The sequence below is a fragment of the Lissotriton vulgaris genome, chromosome 7 (genome assembly GCF_964263255.1).
Source record: "Lissotriton vulgaris chromosome 7, aLisVul1.2, whole genome shotgun sequence".
Lineage (NCBI taxonomy): Eukaryota > Metazoa > Chordata > Amphibia > Caudata > Salamandridae > Lissotriton > Lissotriton vulgaris.
Window position 1 is genome coordinate 1,677,276,017 of NC_141695.1, and position 21,378 is coordinate 1,677,297,394.

The 21,378-nt window shown below is 49.6% G+C and overlaps 1 protein-coding gene across 2 annotated transcripts in view; it reads right to left on the bottom strand.

Moving 5' to 3' along the window:
- Positions 1–21,378, bottom strand: part of HELZ2 (helicase with zinc finger 2) — a 163,974-nt gene that overhangs the window by 90,623 nt on the left and 51,973 nt on the right. For both annotated transcript variants that reach the window (XM_086932742.1, XM_086932741.1), the window contains exon 9: positions 320–3,815. In XM_086932742.1, coding sequence (XP_086788868.1) covers positions 320–3,815 — 3,496 coding nt within the window. The remainder of the gene's footprint in view (positions 1–319; positions 3,816–21,378) is intronic.

The following is a 21,378-nucleotide window of genomic DNA, read 5'->3' on the forward strand; positions in this document are numbered from 1 at the left end:
AAAGAGAATTCAACAATGCAATGTCTTCCTCCATGATCTTGGACTAGAATGTAGTTACATAGATCAAGTAAACTTAGTAGAGTTAGCCTTGATGAACCCTATACCAACTGTAAGTACATGAACCTTGTCCCGTTACCGCATGCAGATAGACCGGGAGGAACCTCACATTTTTTACTAGCCAAACAAACAATTCTTCAAATATATTTTTAGTCCTGGTCAGTTATTTCAAGTGCAAATGTAACAATCGCTCCCCCATTACCCACTCAAGAGAAGATGGGCACGAAGCACACACAACAATTAAAGGATGTAAGCAACTTACACATCAGGCAACAGCTGCGGAATGAGCTCCACTGTGAATCTGGCAGAGTCCTCGAACACTTGCATGGGAACAGTGGTCATGGAGGCATGGTGGAGTTGGAAGTCCACCTTTTCGAACATCTTCCTATCATTCATCGGATTGTCTTCCGTGAAAACAGTGAAGCCATGAGCCACCCACGTGTATGTGGTCGGGTCCAGCTCCAGCTTTCTATCCTTTCCAGACACACTGAGCATTCGGAGCTTGTGGCAAAGATTTTCCTTGTTGGCAGGATCAGGGGGAGGGATCTTCTCCAAGTTCTCAAGCCGAATACAGAGGTAGCAGTGCTGGAAGTCCACCTTGATGCAATGTTCTTGCAAGAAATCTCTGGATAGACGGAAGGACCCAAGCATGGGCTGGCATTCCTGGGTCCATTTCAACGGAAGGTCATGTAGGACAATACTGCTATTTTCAACCACTGCACTGGTTGCAGACTCCATAGAGCACAGAGGCTGCCAAACTCTCCTGTACTCTAAAGGATCTCTATATACAGATTTAGGTCTCAGTGTGGCATATTCCGTAAAGCATTCAATAGTTTTTTCAGAGTGTTCTAAGCAGACATCATAACCAGGTGCTACCTTCCATAGCTGAACAGAGGGTGTCAAAAAGCCCCGGTGGATGCTGGAAGTCAGTTGCACGGTTGCTGTGTTGCCAGCACGCAGCTCCAGAGACACCTCCAAATAGTGTGAGCAACGGCTCCTAGCTACTTTTCCCACTGAGGTTGACTTTAGGCGCCCATGGTGGAGGAGAGGGATAATCTCTTCAAACTGCTCATTGCGGAGTGCTTTTAAAACCTCCTCCCAAATAGGGGCGCTGAAGGAGATGAGGTTGTTATTGTGAACAGAAATGGAACGGGAGGTGCTCTTCTCAGGGTCCACAGAATAGACCCTTCGTCTCCAAGACAGTCTAGTATAGCCCTCAATTTGATTGACCCCTGGTTGCTCTGTAAGCTGGAGGCAGCTGTAGTTCAACTTGACGCAGTCTGGCAAGGTGTCCTTGTTTAGAGGAAACATTATTCCAAAACATTTTGACTCAACGCTCACAACAAAGGCCAGCTTTTGTTGAACTTGAACCTGAAGATATGTGGCAAGTTGCAGTGAGTATGCCCGCTTCTCGTACGCTTGCGCCTTCCCATTCTTTCGGCTAAAGTCATGGCATAAAAAATCAATTTCCTTCGGCGAGTACTCTGGTGTCTTCTTGCAGAGAGCACTGTGAAGGTGCCTCTGCACAACAATGTCGATGTATCGTCTGATAGGAGAAGAGGCCCAAGTGTAGCTATCAATCTGCAGCGAATAGTGACCTGCTTTGGACTGCTTTGTAGTGTTGGATCGGTTGAAGTACGACCTACCCAGGAGCTTCCTGAACTCCAGGCAAACATGGGCCAATTTGGGATGCAGGTCATCAGTCGCTAGGAGGTCAATCATTTGGTGGAAATCTCGTCTTCTGGCAGCATCCTGGAGGAAGTCCCACAAAGGAGTAAGCATAACAAATTCACTGCTGGCAGTGTAGACTTGTTCAGTGGAGGGACCATTCAGATGGTGAGACAGGTGGATCGAAAGTGGGATCAGGTGACTTTGTTTATTCTTGAACTGTATTGCACGCTGAAGATCTGGGGCACTTTGACATCGCAGGGGCATTAAATCCTTGGTCTGATTTTTGTTGGTTAAGAACTCTGCCACAAAGTTGTTGAACATGATCATCAGCTCTGCAATCATTTGATGTGCCCTTCTATTTCCAGGAGAGCAGTCTTCATCCAACTGGTCATAATAACAATCATCCTGGAGACGGCATTTCCGATGCACAGTCGTGAAGCGATACAGAACATGAAGACTGTCTTCAACTGTGTCGAACCGGCGTCTCCCCAAAGAACAACCTTTAAGGATGTGTTCCGCTTCTTCGTATGACATCTGCCTATCAGAATTGATCACAGATAAGGAGAAAGTTCCCTTTACTACGATGTCAGTGTCCTTCTCCATCACAACAAACAAGGAGATAACCCGGCGATCCTTGTCAGGCAGAAGGCTGAACAAGTCCTGGCTAAGCTCAGGAGGGAACATATGTAGCGGGTCTCTACCTGGGGCATAATAGGTTGCCCCAAGTCGCTTAGCTTGTTCATCCAATGCACTACCCTTCAAGACAACACCAGCTACATCCGCAATATGTACACCAACTTCATAATGGCTACCAAGGTCTCGTACAGTGATTGCATCATCCAAATCTTTGGCACCCTCTGGGTCTATGGTGAAAGTCAGATAGTTGCGGCAGTCTTTGATGACTCCCAAAGAAGGGCTGGACCTGCCAGTTTTCAATTGTGCAACTTCCTTCGTTACAGCCACTGGATATTTAGAGCTTCTATCCAATTCATTTTCTACATCAAGGATTTTCAAGCCCTGCTCTGCTGTCACAGCCAAAGGTAAAATATTCATCACAATTCCCAATGGATAGTAAAAGCCTTCTCGCCAGCAGATAATCTGAACAACAAAGAGTCTGGTCCTTTTGATCTCCTCTGTGAGCTTCTCTGTTCGTAGGGTGTGGATCTGCTGGTTTTTGAAGGAGCGGATAGGGATGACGTTTGGCTTATCCTTAAATCCAGGGGCAAAGATTTTGGTAACAGATTGGTTTATGGGAACCATCACACGAGAATCATGTGGATCCATAGTGCACACATACTTCTGCTGGCTCTCTGCTTTCTTGAGCACGCCTATTACTTTCCCAGGGAGGCCAAGGGAGGAGCTCTCTGCAAATCTGGAAGACAGGATTTGCACCACAACCTCATCCCCACTGAAAGCCATACCACAATTTACCCGTCCTTGGATCACAATATGCAGAGGAGGAGAGTCATCCAGGCTGAGTGCATAGGCTTTTTCAAATCCTTCCTTGACGAGCTCACACCTTTTGTATAATTTGGGCTGCATTGTCAAATAGTCAACTAAAGTAGAAGATGGGAAACTTGTGTAATGTGTGTTGCCAGCATTGGACTGCGGTTTACCAGTCTCTACATTAAGAAAGCCTTCCTGGGTCACAGTTACCAGAGCATCCTTGCTGCTGTCCAAAAGTTCCTGCAAGATAGGATCATCAGAATTGACATCGAAGTCAGAAGACCATGAATCGGTGTCGCTGCTCCAGTCTTCATCCTCCTCTTCCTCCTCAGGCCTTTTCCTCCATAACTCTAAATCTGCAATGGCCTGCTTGGTCTGTTCAATGGTGAAGTTTTCAGGATATGCACTTTTGTTATGTACGCACTCCTGGATGTAGTGCTTCCAGATCTTACTGCACTTGCCAAAAGAGCATAGGGCCACAGCATCTCCAACAACAATAACTTGGGACTGAGCCCTGGTCATGGCTGTGTTCAGGACCCTGGCTTCATTGAAGAAGTCAAGACTGGGAGATGATGAAGTGAAGTTCATAATGCTCTCCCTTGTGTGAACAGTGCTTATGAGGATGACTCTGAACTCCCTTCCTGAGGAAACAAAAAAAAACAAGTTATAAAATAAAATCACTGAAGTGTGTAGGGGTATAAACAATTCTAAATAACCAGAACTTTAGAAGGCCTATATAGGATATTTGCATCCTCAATTGTCTTCAATATATTCTAAATGAGTCTAAGGCTCTACAATAGCTTTCTCAACTTTTGAACCTCTTTGTAGAGTCACAAGTTTTTATTCAGGCCTGCCTTGGGAGGTGGGGTTTCTTATTGGCCATAGTTTTGGGAAGAAACCAGAAGTGTCACTTGCAGACCCCAAAGCTATCCACAATGGCTTGCTAAACCTACTGCTTGTCAGAGACTTTGAAAAGATGTGCACACAAACCTTCAAATTGTAGCTGGTACTATGAGGGATAGCAGATACTGAGAGATAGCAATCAAGCAAATCCAAGAAGAATCCCCATAGTATCATCCCCTCCCGAACACACAAACGCTTCAAACCCTACTCTGCCACTCGCCGTGGAAAGTCCATTTAATAGTCAAAGTAGAAAAATCTGTTGCATTACACAATCACCAATACAGCTTCCATTCCTCCAGCACAGAGAGCAGTAACTGCTACTCTCTTGATAAAATCAATTACTTTAGAGTTACACATAAGACAATCCACATTTCTTCTACCACACCAATATATATATGTGCTCTAAAGCAGATTAAAGGAGTCCTGATACAACTCCTTTCACCATCAGATTTCTGAAAGCTGCTTTTACAATGGCAAACAGTTCAATTACTGCCAATACTCTTACAAAATAACATTCCCCATCACTTTGATACTGTGCATTCAGAGTTTGCTGTACACGGTACAAACTCCCTCAATATTTAGTTATTTCACTTTGGGTTCTAGGTTGTCCATTTAATTTATTTTCTTAGGCTACTTTATATAGCGATGCTGTGACTAAAAGAGGTCAGTGCTTTACCTATGACAAAGAGCTGCAACAAAACATACTGCTTATTTCAATAGGTTGAGATATTTATTGGGCAAAGCCAAACAGACACAAATATTAAACGTATTTATTTAGGAGTTTTATATAGCGCTGGCCAAACCCGAAAGTATTGGAGCGCTTTACAACAGTCGTCAGAAAGAGTCATACAAACTAGCAAAAATTATACATATTGGCTCAAGGCGCTTTGAAAGTCTCAGCGCAATGTACATCATTAATGCATGGAAGTCAAGTAGTATTCAAGTTGTGTGTCTGTTGACTTGAACTGAGCCTCCTTCCCGGAGGGGTGCTAGAGGCAGGGGTCGTGGACGTTGGGGAGGTAGAAGTCTTAATGTCCCAATAGCAGTGAGCTGCAGTGTGCTGACTTGTGGGATTCAACAGCAGCTATTGGTTCGAGAGAGAACGATTGAAGAAGAGGTCTTTGAGCTGCCTTTTGAATTTTACATATGGATATGAACTGGAAAGGAGTTCCAGATTATGAGCGCATTTCCAGCAAAGGACCGGGCTGCGGTTTTTTTGTATGCATGTTTTCAGAGGGATGAGGAGGAGTGTTGGTGCTCCTGAGGTTCCTTGCCTGGCCGGCTTTCTTGAGTTTGTAGGCCAGGTAGTCTGTCTTCCCGGTGTGCAGGGCTTTGTGCGTGAGGCAGGCAGTTCTGAAGCCGGCACGCATTTCAACTGGAAGCCATTTTAGTTCTCTGAGTGCAGGTGAGATGTGATCATATTTCTTAACTCCGATGACCATTCTAACTGCTGCTTAGAGAGTTGCTCTGAGGGGAGTTAAGTGGGATTTTGCTGTGCCTGTGAGGACTGCATTCCCCTAGTCGAGTCTAGACAGCACCAGCGATTGAGTCGCTTGTTTGAGGTCCTTGGGCAGGATGAAGGTTTTTATTTTGTTGAGTAGTATCATGTTGAGGAAGGCGCTTCTTGCAGAGTTCTTGATGTGTTTTGCCATGTCAAGTTTGGGGTCTAGGGTGATTCCCAGCAATTTTACAGAGTCAGCCAGGGTGAGATTGCTGTTGAGAACATCAATATCTTTTAGCCATTCTAGGATTTGAGGGTTCTGTCCTTTTTTGGAAACGAGGAGGATTTCAGTTTTGTCTTGGTGAGTTTTAGAGGATTTATTGTTAGCCAGTGTTGAACTTCTCTTAGAGTGTCGTTGAGTCTCTGAATGTTATCAATGGAGGAGGTTTCGAGATCGATCTGGGTGTCGTTTGCATATGGGTGGAAGAGGATGTTGGCTTTTTTGAGTATGTTGGTGATGGGTTCCATGTAGAGGTTGAAAAGTTGCGGAGAAGGTACGGATCCTTTGGGGACACCCTTGCTAACGGGGTGTATGTCAGACAAGAAGTTTTTCATTTTTATTCTTTGGGTGCGGTTGTGGAGGAAGGAGGAGAACCAATAAAAAAACCACCTCATCAACCCTTTCTTGAAGGACCTTAATGAGTCGATTATGGTCAACCGCGTTGAAGGCTGCCGACAGGTCCAGGGGAATGAGAAGGCAGCATTGGTCCATATCGAGTGACTTGTGGATATCGTCTAGGACGTTGACGATAGCGGTCTCAGTGCTGCAGCCTTTTCTGAAGCCCGATTGGTGGGGGTCTAGAAGGTTGATGCTGTCCATGTCAGTTGTAGGAGGACGCACCTTTCTAGGATTTTGGCTTGGAGAGGGAGATTGGAGACGGGTCTGAAGTTGTTCAGATCATTGGTGTCTAGGTCTGTTTTTTTTCAGTAATGGCATGACTTGGCCGCCTTTCATGCAGTCTAGTATGTCTCCGGTTCTTAGAGAGCTAGTTATGATCTTGCTCCAGAGCGGGGCTTGGGAGAGTTTAAGCTTTTTGGCCATTTAGGCGGGTATAGGATCCAGGACGTGAGAAGAAGGCTTTGGGGGTGTACATTAGTTTGACTAGCTCCGCTTCTGGGGTGTGGTTGAAGGATTTCCAAAGTTTTGGGGGGTGCTTGGGTGCGAGATCTTCTGTCCCTGGTGGTGGGATCTTGTGGGAGGGGGGGGGGGGGGAAGAACTGTGGGTGTTGTTCAGTGAAAGCTCGATCTTGGTGATGGTCACTGAAGAAGTTGGCGAAGTTGTCTCATCCATCTTTGGAGGCCTGACCTGAGGATGTAGGGGGCTTGGAAGTTTGCTGCCTAATGAGGTTAGAGTTCTTTGGGTGTATTTTTTGCATGGTTTAGGGCACTGCAGAAACATTTGTTTTTTTTACGTTCTTTATGAGTTTTTTGTACTTTGTGCAAACTGATTAGAGTTGATCGTGGAGGATTTTGGAAGGGTTGTTCCGCCAGAGTCTTTCTGTAGCTCTTAGTTGTCTTCTTTCAAAGTTAATGCCTGTGTTGAACCAGGATCTGGATGGAATGTTCCGGACTCTTTAGTTTCAAAGGGGCTAATTGGTCCAGAATGGAAGTCATAGTTGTGTTGTAGTGGGAGGTGAGTTCTGTTGTAGAGAGATCTTCTGTGGGGATTCCTCTAGGTCAGCCAAGGGGATAAGAGTTAGATTTTCGTCCATTTGGGGGAAATGGGAGGGGGGAGGCATGCGTGGGGGGTTGGTATTGGATTGTTTGTTTGATGTGGAATAGGATGATGTGGAATAGGATGATGTGGTGGTCGGACCAGTCAACGGGCAGGATGTGGTCGATCATGACAGTCTAGTTTGCAATAATGGGATCTAGGATTGCTCCTCTGTTATGAGTTTCCTCTGAGCAGTGTTGGGTAAGGTTGTTGGTGTGAAGGAGATCCTTCAGGGTTTGGATTAGTGAGTGTTTTTCTTTATTCCAGTGTAGTCTGAGGTCACCTAGAATTCGGTTGTTTGAGTCTCGGTGTGAGAAGTGAGCAATCAGGTCAGCCAAGTGTTTAACGAATGTGTTGGGTGTTGCCTGGCGGATGGTAAAGGAGATGACAGGGTAGTGTTTTTTTACGCCTCGCTAAGACAGCGCATGCGCTGCTCTACAAGACATTTAGTGTGTGGGCTTTTAAAAGTCCTACCACACGCTTTTGGATGGCCTAGAGCGTGCGGTAACACGCACAATGATGAGCAGAGGCGCCATATGGCTTTCCGCTCTAGTCATGGTGCGTGCACACCACTCACCAGCCTGCGTGTTTTTAGCGCACAACTCCTGCTTCTCCCCCACCACATATCGCGTCTCGCGGCCGCTCGCAGCCAATGCTTGTTTAACTGTCAGAAGAAAAATTAATTTTTTCCACGATTGTAGTAAGAAAAAAATAATGCAGCCCAACTTTGACGAGGAAATAACACTGGGATATGGAAACTGTTTATTTGAAAGAAACGTGATCAAGTGGAGGGGCAGGTTTCGAAGCACCATCCGGGAAAATGTGTGTCAAACAATCCAAGGTGGCTAACAAGCAGTCTTCATCTTGAAAGATCTGTCTGAAGTCAGTAAAGGTGTTTGACCTGCGGTAAGTGCTGGTGTACCCTAATATCTTAATGACAAGTGTATATGTCTGGCGTTCTTTTAATGATACTTTACATGATATTGCTACAAAACGGCCAATTTTGGTAAAGTGTTGCGGGACAAAACACATAAGCAGAACGTTTCAATGTTATGTTCCGAGGCACCATTGTACCTCCCTGTGTCCCTAACTGGAAATTAACAGTGTTGGCGGCAATATGTTTTGCATTAAGAAAGAAAGACATTCTAACTTCGGGAGAACTGTTTTCCAAGTTTTCACCAAAAGGGAGTGTTACTGAGTTTTTAGAAAGACATACGACTATTATGAATACGAACTGCGACTATCACAATCTTTCTGCATTTTATGAAAATAATGTTTCAAGACCCATATAATAGATGGCTAAACCCAGTGAGCTATTTTATTAGGATCGGAACCTGGCACCTGTAATTTGCACCCTACGAGCTGCAGCAGATTCATAAAGACGCTGCGCTACCTCAAAGGAACAGGATTGTGTGACAGGTGGTTTGTTTGTCTCGCATGTTAATCCACTCCAGTATGTTACTGAGACTGGAACCTGTGACCTACGGATTATACACAGATCTCCGAAACAGGCACTTAACCCACTTAGCTGGCAACAAGTCCCATACCCAATGTGCGACTCTTGCCAGGTTCTTCACCTAGTCCAATGGTGTTCCTCACAATGGCGCTGCTTTGAGGTAACGTGGAGCAGAGGGCAGGACAGTGGGAGGTGAAAACGCCTTTTTAGCGCTCACAGTTTTAATCACGCAGTGCGTGGTGAGAGGAGGCATTGCTTGTTGGCATACGTTTAGCACACTGTGTACTGTAGGTGTTTGTTATATAAGCTAGACAGTTCTGCTAAAATGTTTTTTTCAAGCTAAAGTGCATGGTTTTTATTTATTTCATTTACAAATATTTCCATATGCAATTACACAAGGTCTTAAACGCGAGACCTATTGGCTATGCCAATGCTTGTTGTTACTTATCTTAATGTTGGCGGCTAGGCATTCAAAAGGTGTTGTCGATGAAGCTGTTGGTTTCCGTTATAGATTTGTTGTTCTTGTGAATGATTGATACTCCCCCTCTTTGGGTCATTTCGGTCTTTATTGATGGTATGGAGATCATCAGTTTGCAGCAATAGGGAATGTTAGTTGTTTCGGCTATGTGGAGCTGTGATCGGAGAATGGAGTTTCAGTTTTCGGGTCTTCCCGTATGGAAAATGATATCCATTTGTATCTGTCCTTTAGAGGAGCAGTGATATATGTCCGCGAATAGTGTTTCTGGGTGTTGTCTGATCAGTCTGTGTTTGAAGTTTCTTATCTTCTCCCTCTCTTCCTCCCCCAAGTCAATATCTAATTTTCAGTTCATCATGACTTTCATCCAGGACTGGATGAACTTCAACCACCTGAAACTCAATCCCGATAAAACGGAATTGGTGTTGACAGGTGGTTGCTCCAGTCCCTGGTCCTCTTCTTTTTGGCCCTCTTCCTTAGGCTCCCCACCCATTCCTGTCCCTTCCGTCAAAACTCTTGGGTTTAAAATTAACAATCAACTTTCCCTACACTCAAGTTTCTGCCGTTGTATCCTCAGCCTTCCTCTCCCTCAGGACAATACGTAAAGTTTCACGATTCTTTTCCTCAGATGCGCTCATGCTAATACTTCTGGCCATGGTAACATCTCGCCTGGATTACGGCAATGCCCTTTATCACGGCATGCCTGACTACCTCATGAGGAGTCTCCAATTGGTCCAAAACCAAGCCGCTCGGCTGGTCTTTAATTTACCAAAATCACACCACGTTACACCCCTCCTCGTCTCCCTGCACTGGGTCCCTGTCCGGCAGCGCGCCTTATTCAAGCTTGGCTGTACCATCTTTAAAGCCCGGACAGGCTCTGCCCCTTCTTTCATTAACACAGCCATTTAAGACTACATTCCATCGAGAGAACTCCGTTCTTCTTCCCACCACCTCCTCGTGGTCCCTCGCTTCAAACGGAAGAAGTGGGGGGGCTCCAAATTCTCGACCACGGCCCCAGCTTTTTGGAACTCCCTCCCAATCTACCTGAGAACCTGCTCCCAGTACCCTCTGTTCCGTAAAGGCCTCAAGACCTTTCTCTTTACCCAAGCCTTCCCCTCTTAAACGGTCACTTCCCCAAATCTTCCTGCCCCCTGAGTAGCAGTAGCCATTTAGCGCCAAGAAACCGCTAGGTGTACGAGCGCTCTACAAAACCCTTAAACTCAAACTCGCTTTTGATGAGAGGTTGTGGGGGAAAACTGATAGGAGTTCGGGCCGTGTGGTTTTAGGTAATTTGGTGTGGAGGGGCTGATGTAGGTTGGTGTGGCAGATGGCATTTTGTCTTGACGGGAGGATGACTCCCTTAGGATTAGGTGTATTACGTTTCCGTGGGGGGAGTCAGGGGCTTGAAAAGGTGGAGTGGGTCACATATGGCCTGGAGCCGCCAACTTGGGGAAAGGCATCGCGTGGTGTGGGTAGATGGAGTGTGGTGAGCCTTCCGTTTTTAGTGTACTGTGTGTCTGATTCACTGTTGACATGCTCAAAAGGGACGATGGGGCAGTGGAGGTAGTGAATGGGGTCGCGGGCATTGCTCTGCTTAGTGAGCGATTAGTGTGGGTTGGAATCCGCCATTTTGAGGACAGGCAGCGTGGTCATATGACCTGTTTATCATGATCATGGGTCTGCGCTTCTTGTAGAACAAGTTACTTACCTTCGGTAACGATATATCTGTAAGAAACATTAGTTAGTGTTAGATTCCTTACCTTAGAATATCCCCAGGCGTCAGTCTGGATCCGGAAACTTTTGCGTAGCAGTACCCCTGCGCGTCGGTAGGCGTCGTCTGCAGGCGTCCCCTGCGGCTCCGCGTCCGTCGTCGGCGTTGTGCGCCGTGATGACGTCGCTGGAGTATATAGACGCCGCCTCCGCGCGCTGACGTCAGTTCTTTGCACACAGCATTTCCGCGCCAGGAGACGCAGAGCCATGAGAGAACCAACACTGGTGCCATGTAAAACTAGGGCCCTGAAAGGGATGTCCTTAACCCTAGGTATCAGTTCGCAGAACGGGGAGGATGGGTGGGATCAGTAAGGAATCTAACACTAACTAATGTTTCTTACAGATATATCGTTACCGAAGGTAAGTAACTTGTTCATCTGAAAGAAACACGTTCGTGTTAGATTCCTTACCTTAGAATACATACCCCAGCAATACCAACCCCGGTGGTGGGTCTGCGAACCAATACAAACTACACCAGAAAGTCCTGGAGGACAGAACGGCCAAAGAAGCCATCCCTCCGGACTTGACTGTCCAGGCAGTAGTGCCTCGCAAAGGTGTGCAGCGAGGCCCACGTAGCCGCTTGGCAAATGTCCTGCAAGGGGACTCCCCGGCCCAGGGCAGTGGTAGCCGCCGTGGCCCGAGTGGAATGGGCCCTCAGCCCAACAGGAGGCTCCTTCCGAGCCAAAGAGTAGCACGCTTTGATGCAGAGGACGACCCATCGAGAGATGGTTCGTTTACAGACCGCCCGTCCCTTCTTCGCACCCACGTAGCCAACAAACAGTTGGTCATCCACCCGGAACTGGCGTGTGCGATCCATGTAAAATGAAAGCGCACGTTTTGGGTCCAGACGATGGAGCCGCTCTTCATCCTTTGAAGGATGCAGAGGCGGGAAGAAGGAAGGGAGGGTGATGGACTGCCCGATGTGAAAGGCCGAAACAACCTTGGGCAGGAAAGAAGGTCTAGTCCTCAGAATCACCTTATCAGGATGAATGGACAGGAAAGGAGGTTGGACAGAAAGAGCCTGGAGCTCACTCACTCTCCTGGCAGAGGTGATGGCAACCAGGAAAGCCGTCTTTAAAGTCAGGAGACGGAGAGGACAAGAATGAAGGGGCTCAAAGGGAGCACACATTAGAAAGGTCAGAACCAGGTTCAAATCCCACTGAGGCATCACAAACGGAACAGGTGGAAACATGTGAGTGATGCCTTTCAAGAATCGAGTTACAATCGGGGATTTGAACAAAGAAGGTTGATCAGGAAGCCTCAAAAAGGCTGAAAGGGCAGAAAGGTAGCCCTTGATAGTGCCCAGAGCAGAGCCCTGCTGGGCAAGAGAAAGAAGAAACAGAAGAACCTCCGAAAGAGGGGCAGAAAGAGGATCCACAGCCTTTGCTGTGCACCATGCCACAAATCTGTTCCACCGACAGGCGTATACCGACTTAGTGGAGGGACGCCTGGCTGCCAGAATAACATCACAGACTTCAGGAGGCAAGTCAAATGGCCTCAACTGCCGCCGCTCAATCTCCAAGCATGGAGGTGGAGACTGGACAGGTTCGGGTGGAGGACCGTCCCCTGCTGCTGCGACAGAAGGTCCTCCTGAAGGGGCAGGCGGATCGGGGGACCGACTGACATGCTGAGTAGCTCGGGATACCAGTATCTTCGAGCCCAGTCCGGAGCCACAAGGATAACTCGGGCCCGGTCGCGCCTGATCTTCTTCAGCACTCTGGGCAGAAGTGGTATAGGCGGAAAGGCGTATAACAGACCGCAACTCCACTCGCGCCGAAAGGCGTCGCCGTGCGAGTGCCGTCTTGGAAACTCCAACGCGCAGAACTGATGACATTGCGCGTTCTCTTCGGTGGCGAATAGATCTAACCAAGGCTCTCCCCATCGCAGAAAGATGCCTTGCGCCACGTCCGAGTTCAGACGCCATTCGTGATCCATCGAGCACCGACGGCTGAGTTTGTCCGCCCTGGCGTTCAGAGAACCTGCCAGGTGTTGAACCGTCAGTCACGCCCTGACGTTCCAGCCATTGCCAGAGGCGCAGAGCCTCCTGGCAAAGGGTCCACGACCCCACACCGCCCTGTTTGTTGCAGTACCACATGGCGGTGGTGTTGTCGGTGAACACCCGCACCACACTCCCGTTGACAAAGGGGAGGAATGCCTTCAGTGCCAGACGAATCGCCCGCAGCTCCAACAGGTTGATATGGAGCCGGGACTCCGCCGGAGACCAGATGCCTCTGATCTCTGCCTCTCCCAAGTGGCCACCCCAGCCCTGGAGGGACGCGTCCGTCACGACAACGTGCTCCGGTTGGGGAAGGGAGAGGGACTTGCCCCTGACCCAATCGCGGTCCGTAAGCCACCACTGCAGTTGTCTCGCAGTGCCCTCCGAGATCAAGACGTGGTCGGACAAGTTGCCCTGATGCTGGGCCCACTGAAACTTCAGGTCCCACTGCAGAGCCCGCATCCGCCACCGAGCGTGATGCACCAGAAGGATGCAGGAAGCCATCGGTCCCAGCAGCCGCAGCGTCAACCTGACCGAAACCCGGGATAGCGGCTGAAAGATGGGAATCAAAGCCTGAATATCCCGAACCCGCCGTTCCGGAGGATAAACCCGAAACTGCGCCGAGTCCAGAACCGCTCCGATGAAAAGGAGCTTTTGAGAGGGACACAGGTGTGATTTCGGCACATTGATGGAGAACCCCAGGTCTGCCGTCATCTGAAGGTGGTGGACGACTGTCTGGGGCGAGCCCGCCTTCAACAACCAGTCGTCTAGGTAGGGGAAGACTGAAACCCCCAACCTGCGCAGATGGGCTGCGACCACCGCCATCACCTTTGTGAACACCCGTGGGGCGCTGGTAAGGCCGAAGGGAAGCACGATAAACTGAAAATGCTCCTGGCCTACCGTGAACCGCAGGTAACGCCGGTGGGCCGGCAGGACGGGGATGTGAAAATAGGCGTCCTGCAAGTCCAACGCTACCATCCAGTCTTGTGGGTCTAGAGCAGCCAAGACCTGAGCTAACATCAACATCTTGAACTTCTCCTTCCGGAGGAAGCCGTTGACGTTCCTTAGATCCAAGATAGGACGTAGGCCCCCCTTGTCCTTCTTGGGCACCAGAAAGTAGTGGGAATAACAACCACGCCCTACTTCTGGTCCAGAAACGCGCTCGATGGCCCCCTTGGCCAAGAGGGCCGTAACTTCCTCCTGCAGAAGTGTCAAGTGGTCCCCCGACACACGGTGGTTCTGCGGTGGCATGGCTGGAGGAGAGGTCTCGAAGGGGAGGGAGTAGCCCCTTCGGACGATTTGCAGCACCCACCTGTCCGAAGTGATCGTGCGCCAGTGAGCGTGGTGATGGCGAACCCTGCCACCCACTGGCGTCACATGGGGCCGAAAGCACGGACTAGGAGGATTTTGGGGTAGATGCTGCGGGGGAAGGTGTGGTCTGACCCCGCCGTTGTCCCCGACCGCCACCACGGCGGTTTCCACGGCCGCCACCGCGTTGAAAGGATTGTTGCGGCGCGTGGCTGGCAGCACGTGTGGGGGCGCCCCTTCCTTGGCCACGAAAGGGACGAAACGAACCCGTTTGCTGACGCTGGGTCGAGAGACCCAAGGACTTGGCCGTGACCCTGGAGTCCTTGAAGCGTTCCAGCGCGTGGTCCGCCTTGTCACCGAAGAGGTGACAGCCATCGAACGGCATGTCCATCAGTGTATTTTGGACGTCTGCCGAAAAATTGGCGGATCTCAGCCAGGCGTGGCGACGAATCGCCACTGTCGTTGACATAGCTCTGCCCAGCGAGTCGGTCGTATCAAGACCACACCGTATCGAATATTTCGCTGCATCTCGGCCCTCAGCCACAGCCTGACCGAGTTTTGCCCGCACCTCCATGGGGCATTCTGGCAGCAGTTCCGCGACCGTATCCCACACAGAGTGGGTGTAGCGGCCCAAGAGGCAGGCGGTGTTGCAAGACCGCAGGCCCAAACTAATGGACGAGAAGACCTTCTTGCCAAATTGGTCATACCTCTTGGATTCCCGGTCGGGCGGGGCCGACGGGAATGCGGACTGGGAGGTCGAGGCCTGGATCACCAGACTCTCAGGAGTGGGGTGGGTAGACAGGAACTTGGGGTCGTCCGGACAAGGACGGTGGCGCCTGGCCACGTTCCGATCAACAGGCGGACCTGAAGCGGGCCTGGACCAAGCGCCCAACAGAACGTCTGACAAGGCTTCATTAAACGGCAGCAGTGGCTCCTGTGGGCATGACTGCGGTTTGAAGACCTCGGTGAGGATGTTAGGCCTCACGGCCGCGACGGGGAGCTCAAGGTGTAAGGCCTTGGCAGCCCTCATCAGCACCACAGAATATGCAGCTCCCTCCACCGATGCCACGGAAGGAGGAGAGATCAAACCAGGGTTAGGAGAGTCGTCCAGACCACTGGCATCCCCCAAGTCACCTGTCCAGTCCGGGTCATACTGGCACTCGCGAGCCAGAGGGTCCTCGGACCCCTCCCAACCTTCACCGAACTCTCCATCAACTCCGTATTCGGAGTCAACGATGTAGACCGGCTCCTCGGGGTTCATGGGCCCCATCGGCGCCGGGACCGGCGTCGAGCGACGCCCGTCCGGCGCCGTGTCCGGCGTCGGGGAAGGTAAGGGGACGGCGCCGCCCGGAGCCGGCGCCGGAACCCCGGAGCCGGCCGGAGCCGGCACCGGAGAACCGGCGTCGCGCGGGGGCGGCGTCGGGGGTAACCCCGATGGCAACGGCGCCGGGGAGGCCGGAAGACCAGCCGGCGCCGATCCCGAAGGCCCTTGCGGCGCCGGGGTCGGAGCCGTCGGCGGCGCCGGGGCCGGAGCACCCGACGGCGCCGTGGCAGGGACACCCGAACCGCCAGGACCCCCAGACGGTAGCACTGGGCCCGAAGGCACCGTAGGCCCCGTCGGAGAACCGAGCGCCCTCATGGCCATGAGGAACGCCTCGATCTCCTCAGGCGTCGCACCGTGCCCAGGGACCGGAGGGTATGGGGCAGGCCGCGCCGGCGACTCCCGCGGAGCCGCGGGGTTGGGGTCACCCGAGCCCCCGGCCGCATCGCGCGAGCGTCGGGGGGAGTCGGGGGTACGATGACGACGCCCCGACTTCTTATGCTTCCTACCTGACGAGTGGTGTCGACTTCCGGAACGCTCGGCGCGGCTCCGCGATCGTTCCCTCGAACGCTCTCTCGACCTCCGGCCGGACCGGGACCGCTCCCGGTCCCGACGTGGGGCCGACACCCGGAGCTCCAGCAGCTTGCGGGACCGCTCCCGCCTAGCCTTGTTGGTGAGGGCCCGGCAGTCGACGCAGGAGTCCACGTCGTGGTCGGGGCCCAGACACCGGAGACAGAGGCGGTGATGGTCTGTGACCGACATCGTGCGCTCACAGTCATCACAGTGCTTGAACCCAGGCATCCTATCGGGCACAAGTGAGTAATTAACTTCGAAAAACTTGGTCAAAGACCGGAGTACTGCTCTTCAGATCTGCGTCCACTGGCGCGGAAAAAAGAAGAACTGACGTCAGCGCGCGGAGGCGGCGTCTATATACTCCAGCGACGTCATCACGGCGCACGACGCCTACCGACGCGCAGGGGTACTGCTACGCAAAAGTTTCCGGATCCAGACTGACGCCTGGGGATATTCTAAGGTAAGGAATCTAACACTAACGTGTTTCTTTCAGATAAAGTAATTCAGGTGCCAATGTGCCGGTGGATTGCCCCGGTCTTGGTTCTTTCAGAGGATTCGCCAGAGCTGAATTCTTGTTCTCAATGGGAGTGGGAGGGGGTCGTTCCTGCCGCTAGGGAGAGTTTTTGCAGCTTATTAAACAGAACAGCTATTTGCTGCACCTCCAGTAGCCTCTCTCGGTTTGTCCTCTACTTCTTCATTTGGGTTTGTATATTCTCAGTGTTGCTCCTCACGCAGTTATGGGAGGAGGTAAGTCCGTATGTAAGCTCAGTGCGCCACCATCTTAGGGTCAGGCATTTCTGACGAAATGAGAGGCCATCTCAGTGGCAGGCACCCCAGTGATCTCAGTACTGCGGGCGCTTCTAGGACCAGTGCATACAGTCCTGCTCTGTGTATTCTATGTGGGTTTACATATTGCCGGTATTGCTCCTTGTGCTATTGTTATGAAGAGAGAGCTTCGATGGTCAATGGCCCCCATCTTTGGGTTAGGCATTTCTTTTCTGGTGAGCGGCCATCGAGTGCTCGGTCCCACTGCTGTGCTGTGGGCGCTTCTTGGACAGTTATTAGCAGTTTTGCTCAGGGTACAGTGTTGTGAGGCAGATTATCGCACCTCGTGCTGTGTTTGATGAGCTCACGTTTGAGGTGGGTTAACTTCACAGAGCCGCCATCTTAAGGTCAGTTAGACATTTCTATTCTAGTGAGCGGCCATTGATTGTTCGGCCTCCTAGTGATTTACGGCTGCGGGCACTTCTTGAGCGACTATTTCCAGTTTTGCTCCGGGAACAGCGTGGTGGGGCAAAGTATCACTTCCTTACACTGTGGTTGATGATCGTGCGTCTGAGGTGAGTGAACTTTACGGAGCTGCCATCTTAGGGTCAGTCATACATTACTGATCTGGTGAGCGGCCATCGGGTGCTCGGCCACCTAGTGTTTTCAGGCTGCAGGCGCTCCTTGGACAACTATTTGTAGCTTTGATCCGGGTACAGCGTGGCAGAGTATTGCTCCCTGTGCTGTGCTTAATATGGAGCGTTAGTGGTGATTGAAACTTCATGGTGTCGTCACCTTAGGGTCAGGCATCCGGGTTTATTCTGCTGGCCAGAGTCTGTTTCTGTGGTCTGCGAGTTAGGGGCGAGTGGCAGCGATGATCTCTTGAGAAGACCACTATATGCTATAAGCCTGGGTTGTTCCGATACTCACCGGCGTCGTTTGTTTGTCTGGGAAAGTACTTTGTGGAAGCCATGGCAGTCCATCATAAGGTCAGGCAGTTGCGGAACGGTGATCGGAGTTGGCTCGGTGCTGGTTACTCCTTGGTCTAGGGGTTGCCGTGCCTGGCTCTGGTTGGGCTCTCGCAGGTCCAAAGCAGGGCTGTCTTGGAATCACCTGGTGTGGAGTCTGCCAAGACGATCACCTCCGCGGGGTCAGTTGCAGTTTTGACGGTGTTAAGGCACGGATCGTCGATTCCTGCAGAGGGTACAACGTGATCCTTGCTTGCCCCTCTTGGGTAGTGTTCCGGTGAGTCCTGGTTCTCAAAGGGGCGTGTGGCAGCGGGGATATGCACAGAGTAAATTATCCCGGCACCTCGGAGCTCAATCTTAAAGCTCCTTCCCCGCGGCCATCTTGCCTACTCTCATGGACATATGGTAAAAACACAGGAAAAAATTTACTCCAAGAAAATCAGAATAAATCGGTTTAATTAGTTTCCTGAAAAGATCAGGTTGTGGCTTCATGAGGGATAGGAAAGTGTTCCTAACACTGGAGAGAAACATGGTTTTGGAGCCAGGTGACTCCTTTCCTAGTGGCCTTCAGAAAAAAGCAAATATCTTCATAATCTCCTTTTTAGGTCTCGCCTGAGCCAGTGCATGCGCTGAGACATTTACGAGTGGATTTTTAAAGGCCGACCACAGCTTTGTGTGGCATACAGTGTGAGGTTACGCGCACAGGCAAGAGCAGAGGCACCATATGGCTTTCCTCTCGCTCGGCCAAGCGAGCGCGCCTCCCTTCAATGTCTCTCCCCCTCCCCCACCACAGAGCACGTCTCGCAGCTTGTTTTCTTTAAACTTTGAGTGCAAGGTGCGCGCGTGGCCAATGCTTGTTTATCTGGCATTTCATTCCCTTTCTTTTAAGCAGTTACCTCTTTATATTTCAACTGCATTTTTATTAACACATTTCCTGGCATATGTGTGGAATTTTAACTTTTTTTTACTTGGTTACTTTTTCCGGGGATTTGGTAGCGTCCCTTGATGTGAGTATTGTACTGTTATGAGCTTTACGAACTTTATCAAATAAAAACATTGGCAAGTATCTGAATGAAGACTCTGCAAGCCCCTCAAATTTACCCGTAGCCACCCCCCCCCCCTTGTTCCTGGAGAATGGTTTCTAAAGATGCTTGAGCACCAGTCCAACATCCGGTAGCCCCCTCCTACCCTCCATCACCCACTTTCCCAATTGCCTCCTTAGCGCATCGCTTCATTCTCAGCTCTGCCTTTGTTATTGCACCTAGAGTCCTTGCATTGACCTGTGCTCTTCTATCTACCCTCTGCCGCCTTTAGATTCCACATCACCTTGGAAAATAGGGCAGGGTGGAATTTAACTAGAGATGTAGGTATGTTTGCACCAGGGTGTAAATCTACAGACAGACATGATGAAAACCTAAAATGAGTCTATCTCCACCTTGGCCCAGGAGTAGATTTAGACAGGAGTACATTTTACACTTGTGATTTACCTCTGTGAATGGGCCCCAGGTATCCATTCTCTGCAACCTGAGGTGATATATCTTGTAAGGTAATTAGTGAAGGCGCCAATTAGCAAAGGCACTGCTTGTCCCACCGCATTGGCTGTTAGATGTTTCCTCTGCACGCATTCTAGCACCTAGGCAGCAGTTTTCTGTGAGCTGTGGAGTACACCTTTTTTACACCTAGTGATAGTCACTGCTTCCCTGGTTACTATGGAGCATGAAAGGTGGGTTTCTTGCACAGCACTCCAATTCACTTGAGATTTTCTTGCAAAAACGTGTAAATCAGATTTAAACGTACGAGTGCACTGAAGGTTGTGATGTAACACACACCGAAGACAGATGCAAACAATCTAAGGTGTTTTATAATGTACCGCATTTTTCTTGCACATTTATATACATAATCGTATTTAAAAATGTATGAATTTAAGGGATAAGACTCTTCTAATATTAACTTTGCCATAGAGTAGCCATCGCTTATTAATTGCATAATATATGCATTGTGATGTTTCCATGAATGAAGGAGCACACAATTATTGTATATCTATATTTGTACATTTAGACAGCACAGAAAATAAACTGAAATATGCGACATGCATTTATAGATATTAATGAACACAACAGTCTCATATTTTAGAACTGTCAGTGTCCCTGAAAGTATTCAAACGTATACCTTATTCAGAAATGGAGAGCGGTAGATACCCCCACATTGACACAATGGTGCACAAATATGGACAGGGTCATAATAGAGCGGACAGTATACACCAATAGAGCGTGTCCACGCAAATGGAATAAGTTATGGACACTGTGGAACGTTTATAGGGGGGAAATATGTGAACCTCTGGAGGAAGAAGAGGCATTGACATCAGAAGAGGAGGGGGATGAAGACTAAGGGGCAGGATAGTGGGGGAAGGTGTAAGGAACCAGGGAATTACCGGATACATGAGTAGGAAGGGGAGGGGAAGAGCGGGCGGTTTAACCTACAACATCTGATCGCTAAACGGAATCGACCAACTATGAGGGACTATGGTAACGGCAGACTAAGTGGTCTCGGATCTACTCTCATATCAGACGCTCGGCCATTGCTAGCCGGAATAAGGGAAATGCACTTGTTACTTGTATGACTCATGACCAAATGTGGTAACTTCTTGTGAGTATTGTTAAATGTTATAAAACATACAATCAGACCTACACAGATTTGCACGCAAAACGCCAACTGAAAACACACATTGATTTATAACGCCCCCGTACCCCCGAGATGTCGGCACATGGGCTGTGTAATCTAGGTACTATTGCATACATGAGAAAATGCTGCGGCCGGCCCCCGGGGTTGCAGGCCAGAAGCTGTGTAATTTTTAGTGATAAAATAAAGGTCTTTTAAAAAAAAATACCTTATTGGTTATAACCAGGCAAAAGCAACCAGGACATAATCAATAAAAAACCGACCAGAACATTGGCACGTGACTGGCAGGCACAAATTAATATATGTATCAAATGCTGGTACAGGGCTATCTTATTAGGGTCCAGGCGTGTGACCTCTAGGCGCTGTTCAATGCTCTGGTGCAAATACCTCAAACCTTAAGACTTATCCACAACCCAGCAGCGAGCAGCTGAAGACACACCAAACGCTACAGCAGGTGCATTAACCACCTACGCTGTCTGCGCTGGAATGTTAATAGAGCTCTGCAGCGGGTACATTAACCACATGAGCCTTCTTGACACCCCTATATAGCTGGTAAGAATGGTCTGTGGTTAAAGTGTGTTTATTGCTAAAGTGAGGGTAACTTTGATCTCAAAGGTATATATACACCAGTATATATTTAGTATTTTATTCCAGTATGTCTTTAGTATTTTATCCCTATTTGCATACTGTATATTTTGTAAGCTGCACCCATCTCACTTTTATCCCTACTATGCACTGATTGCTACCTCATATACCTTGTTATGTTGCACCCAT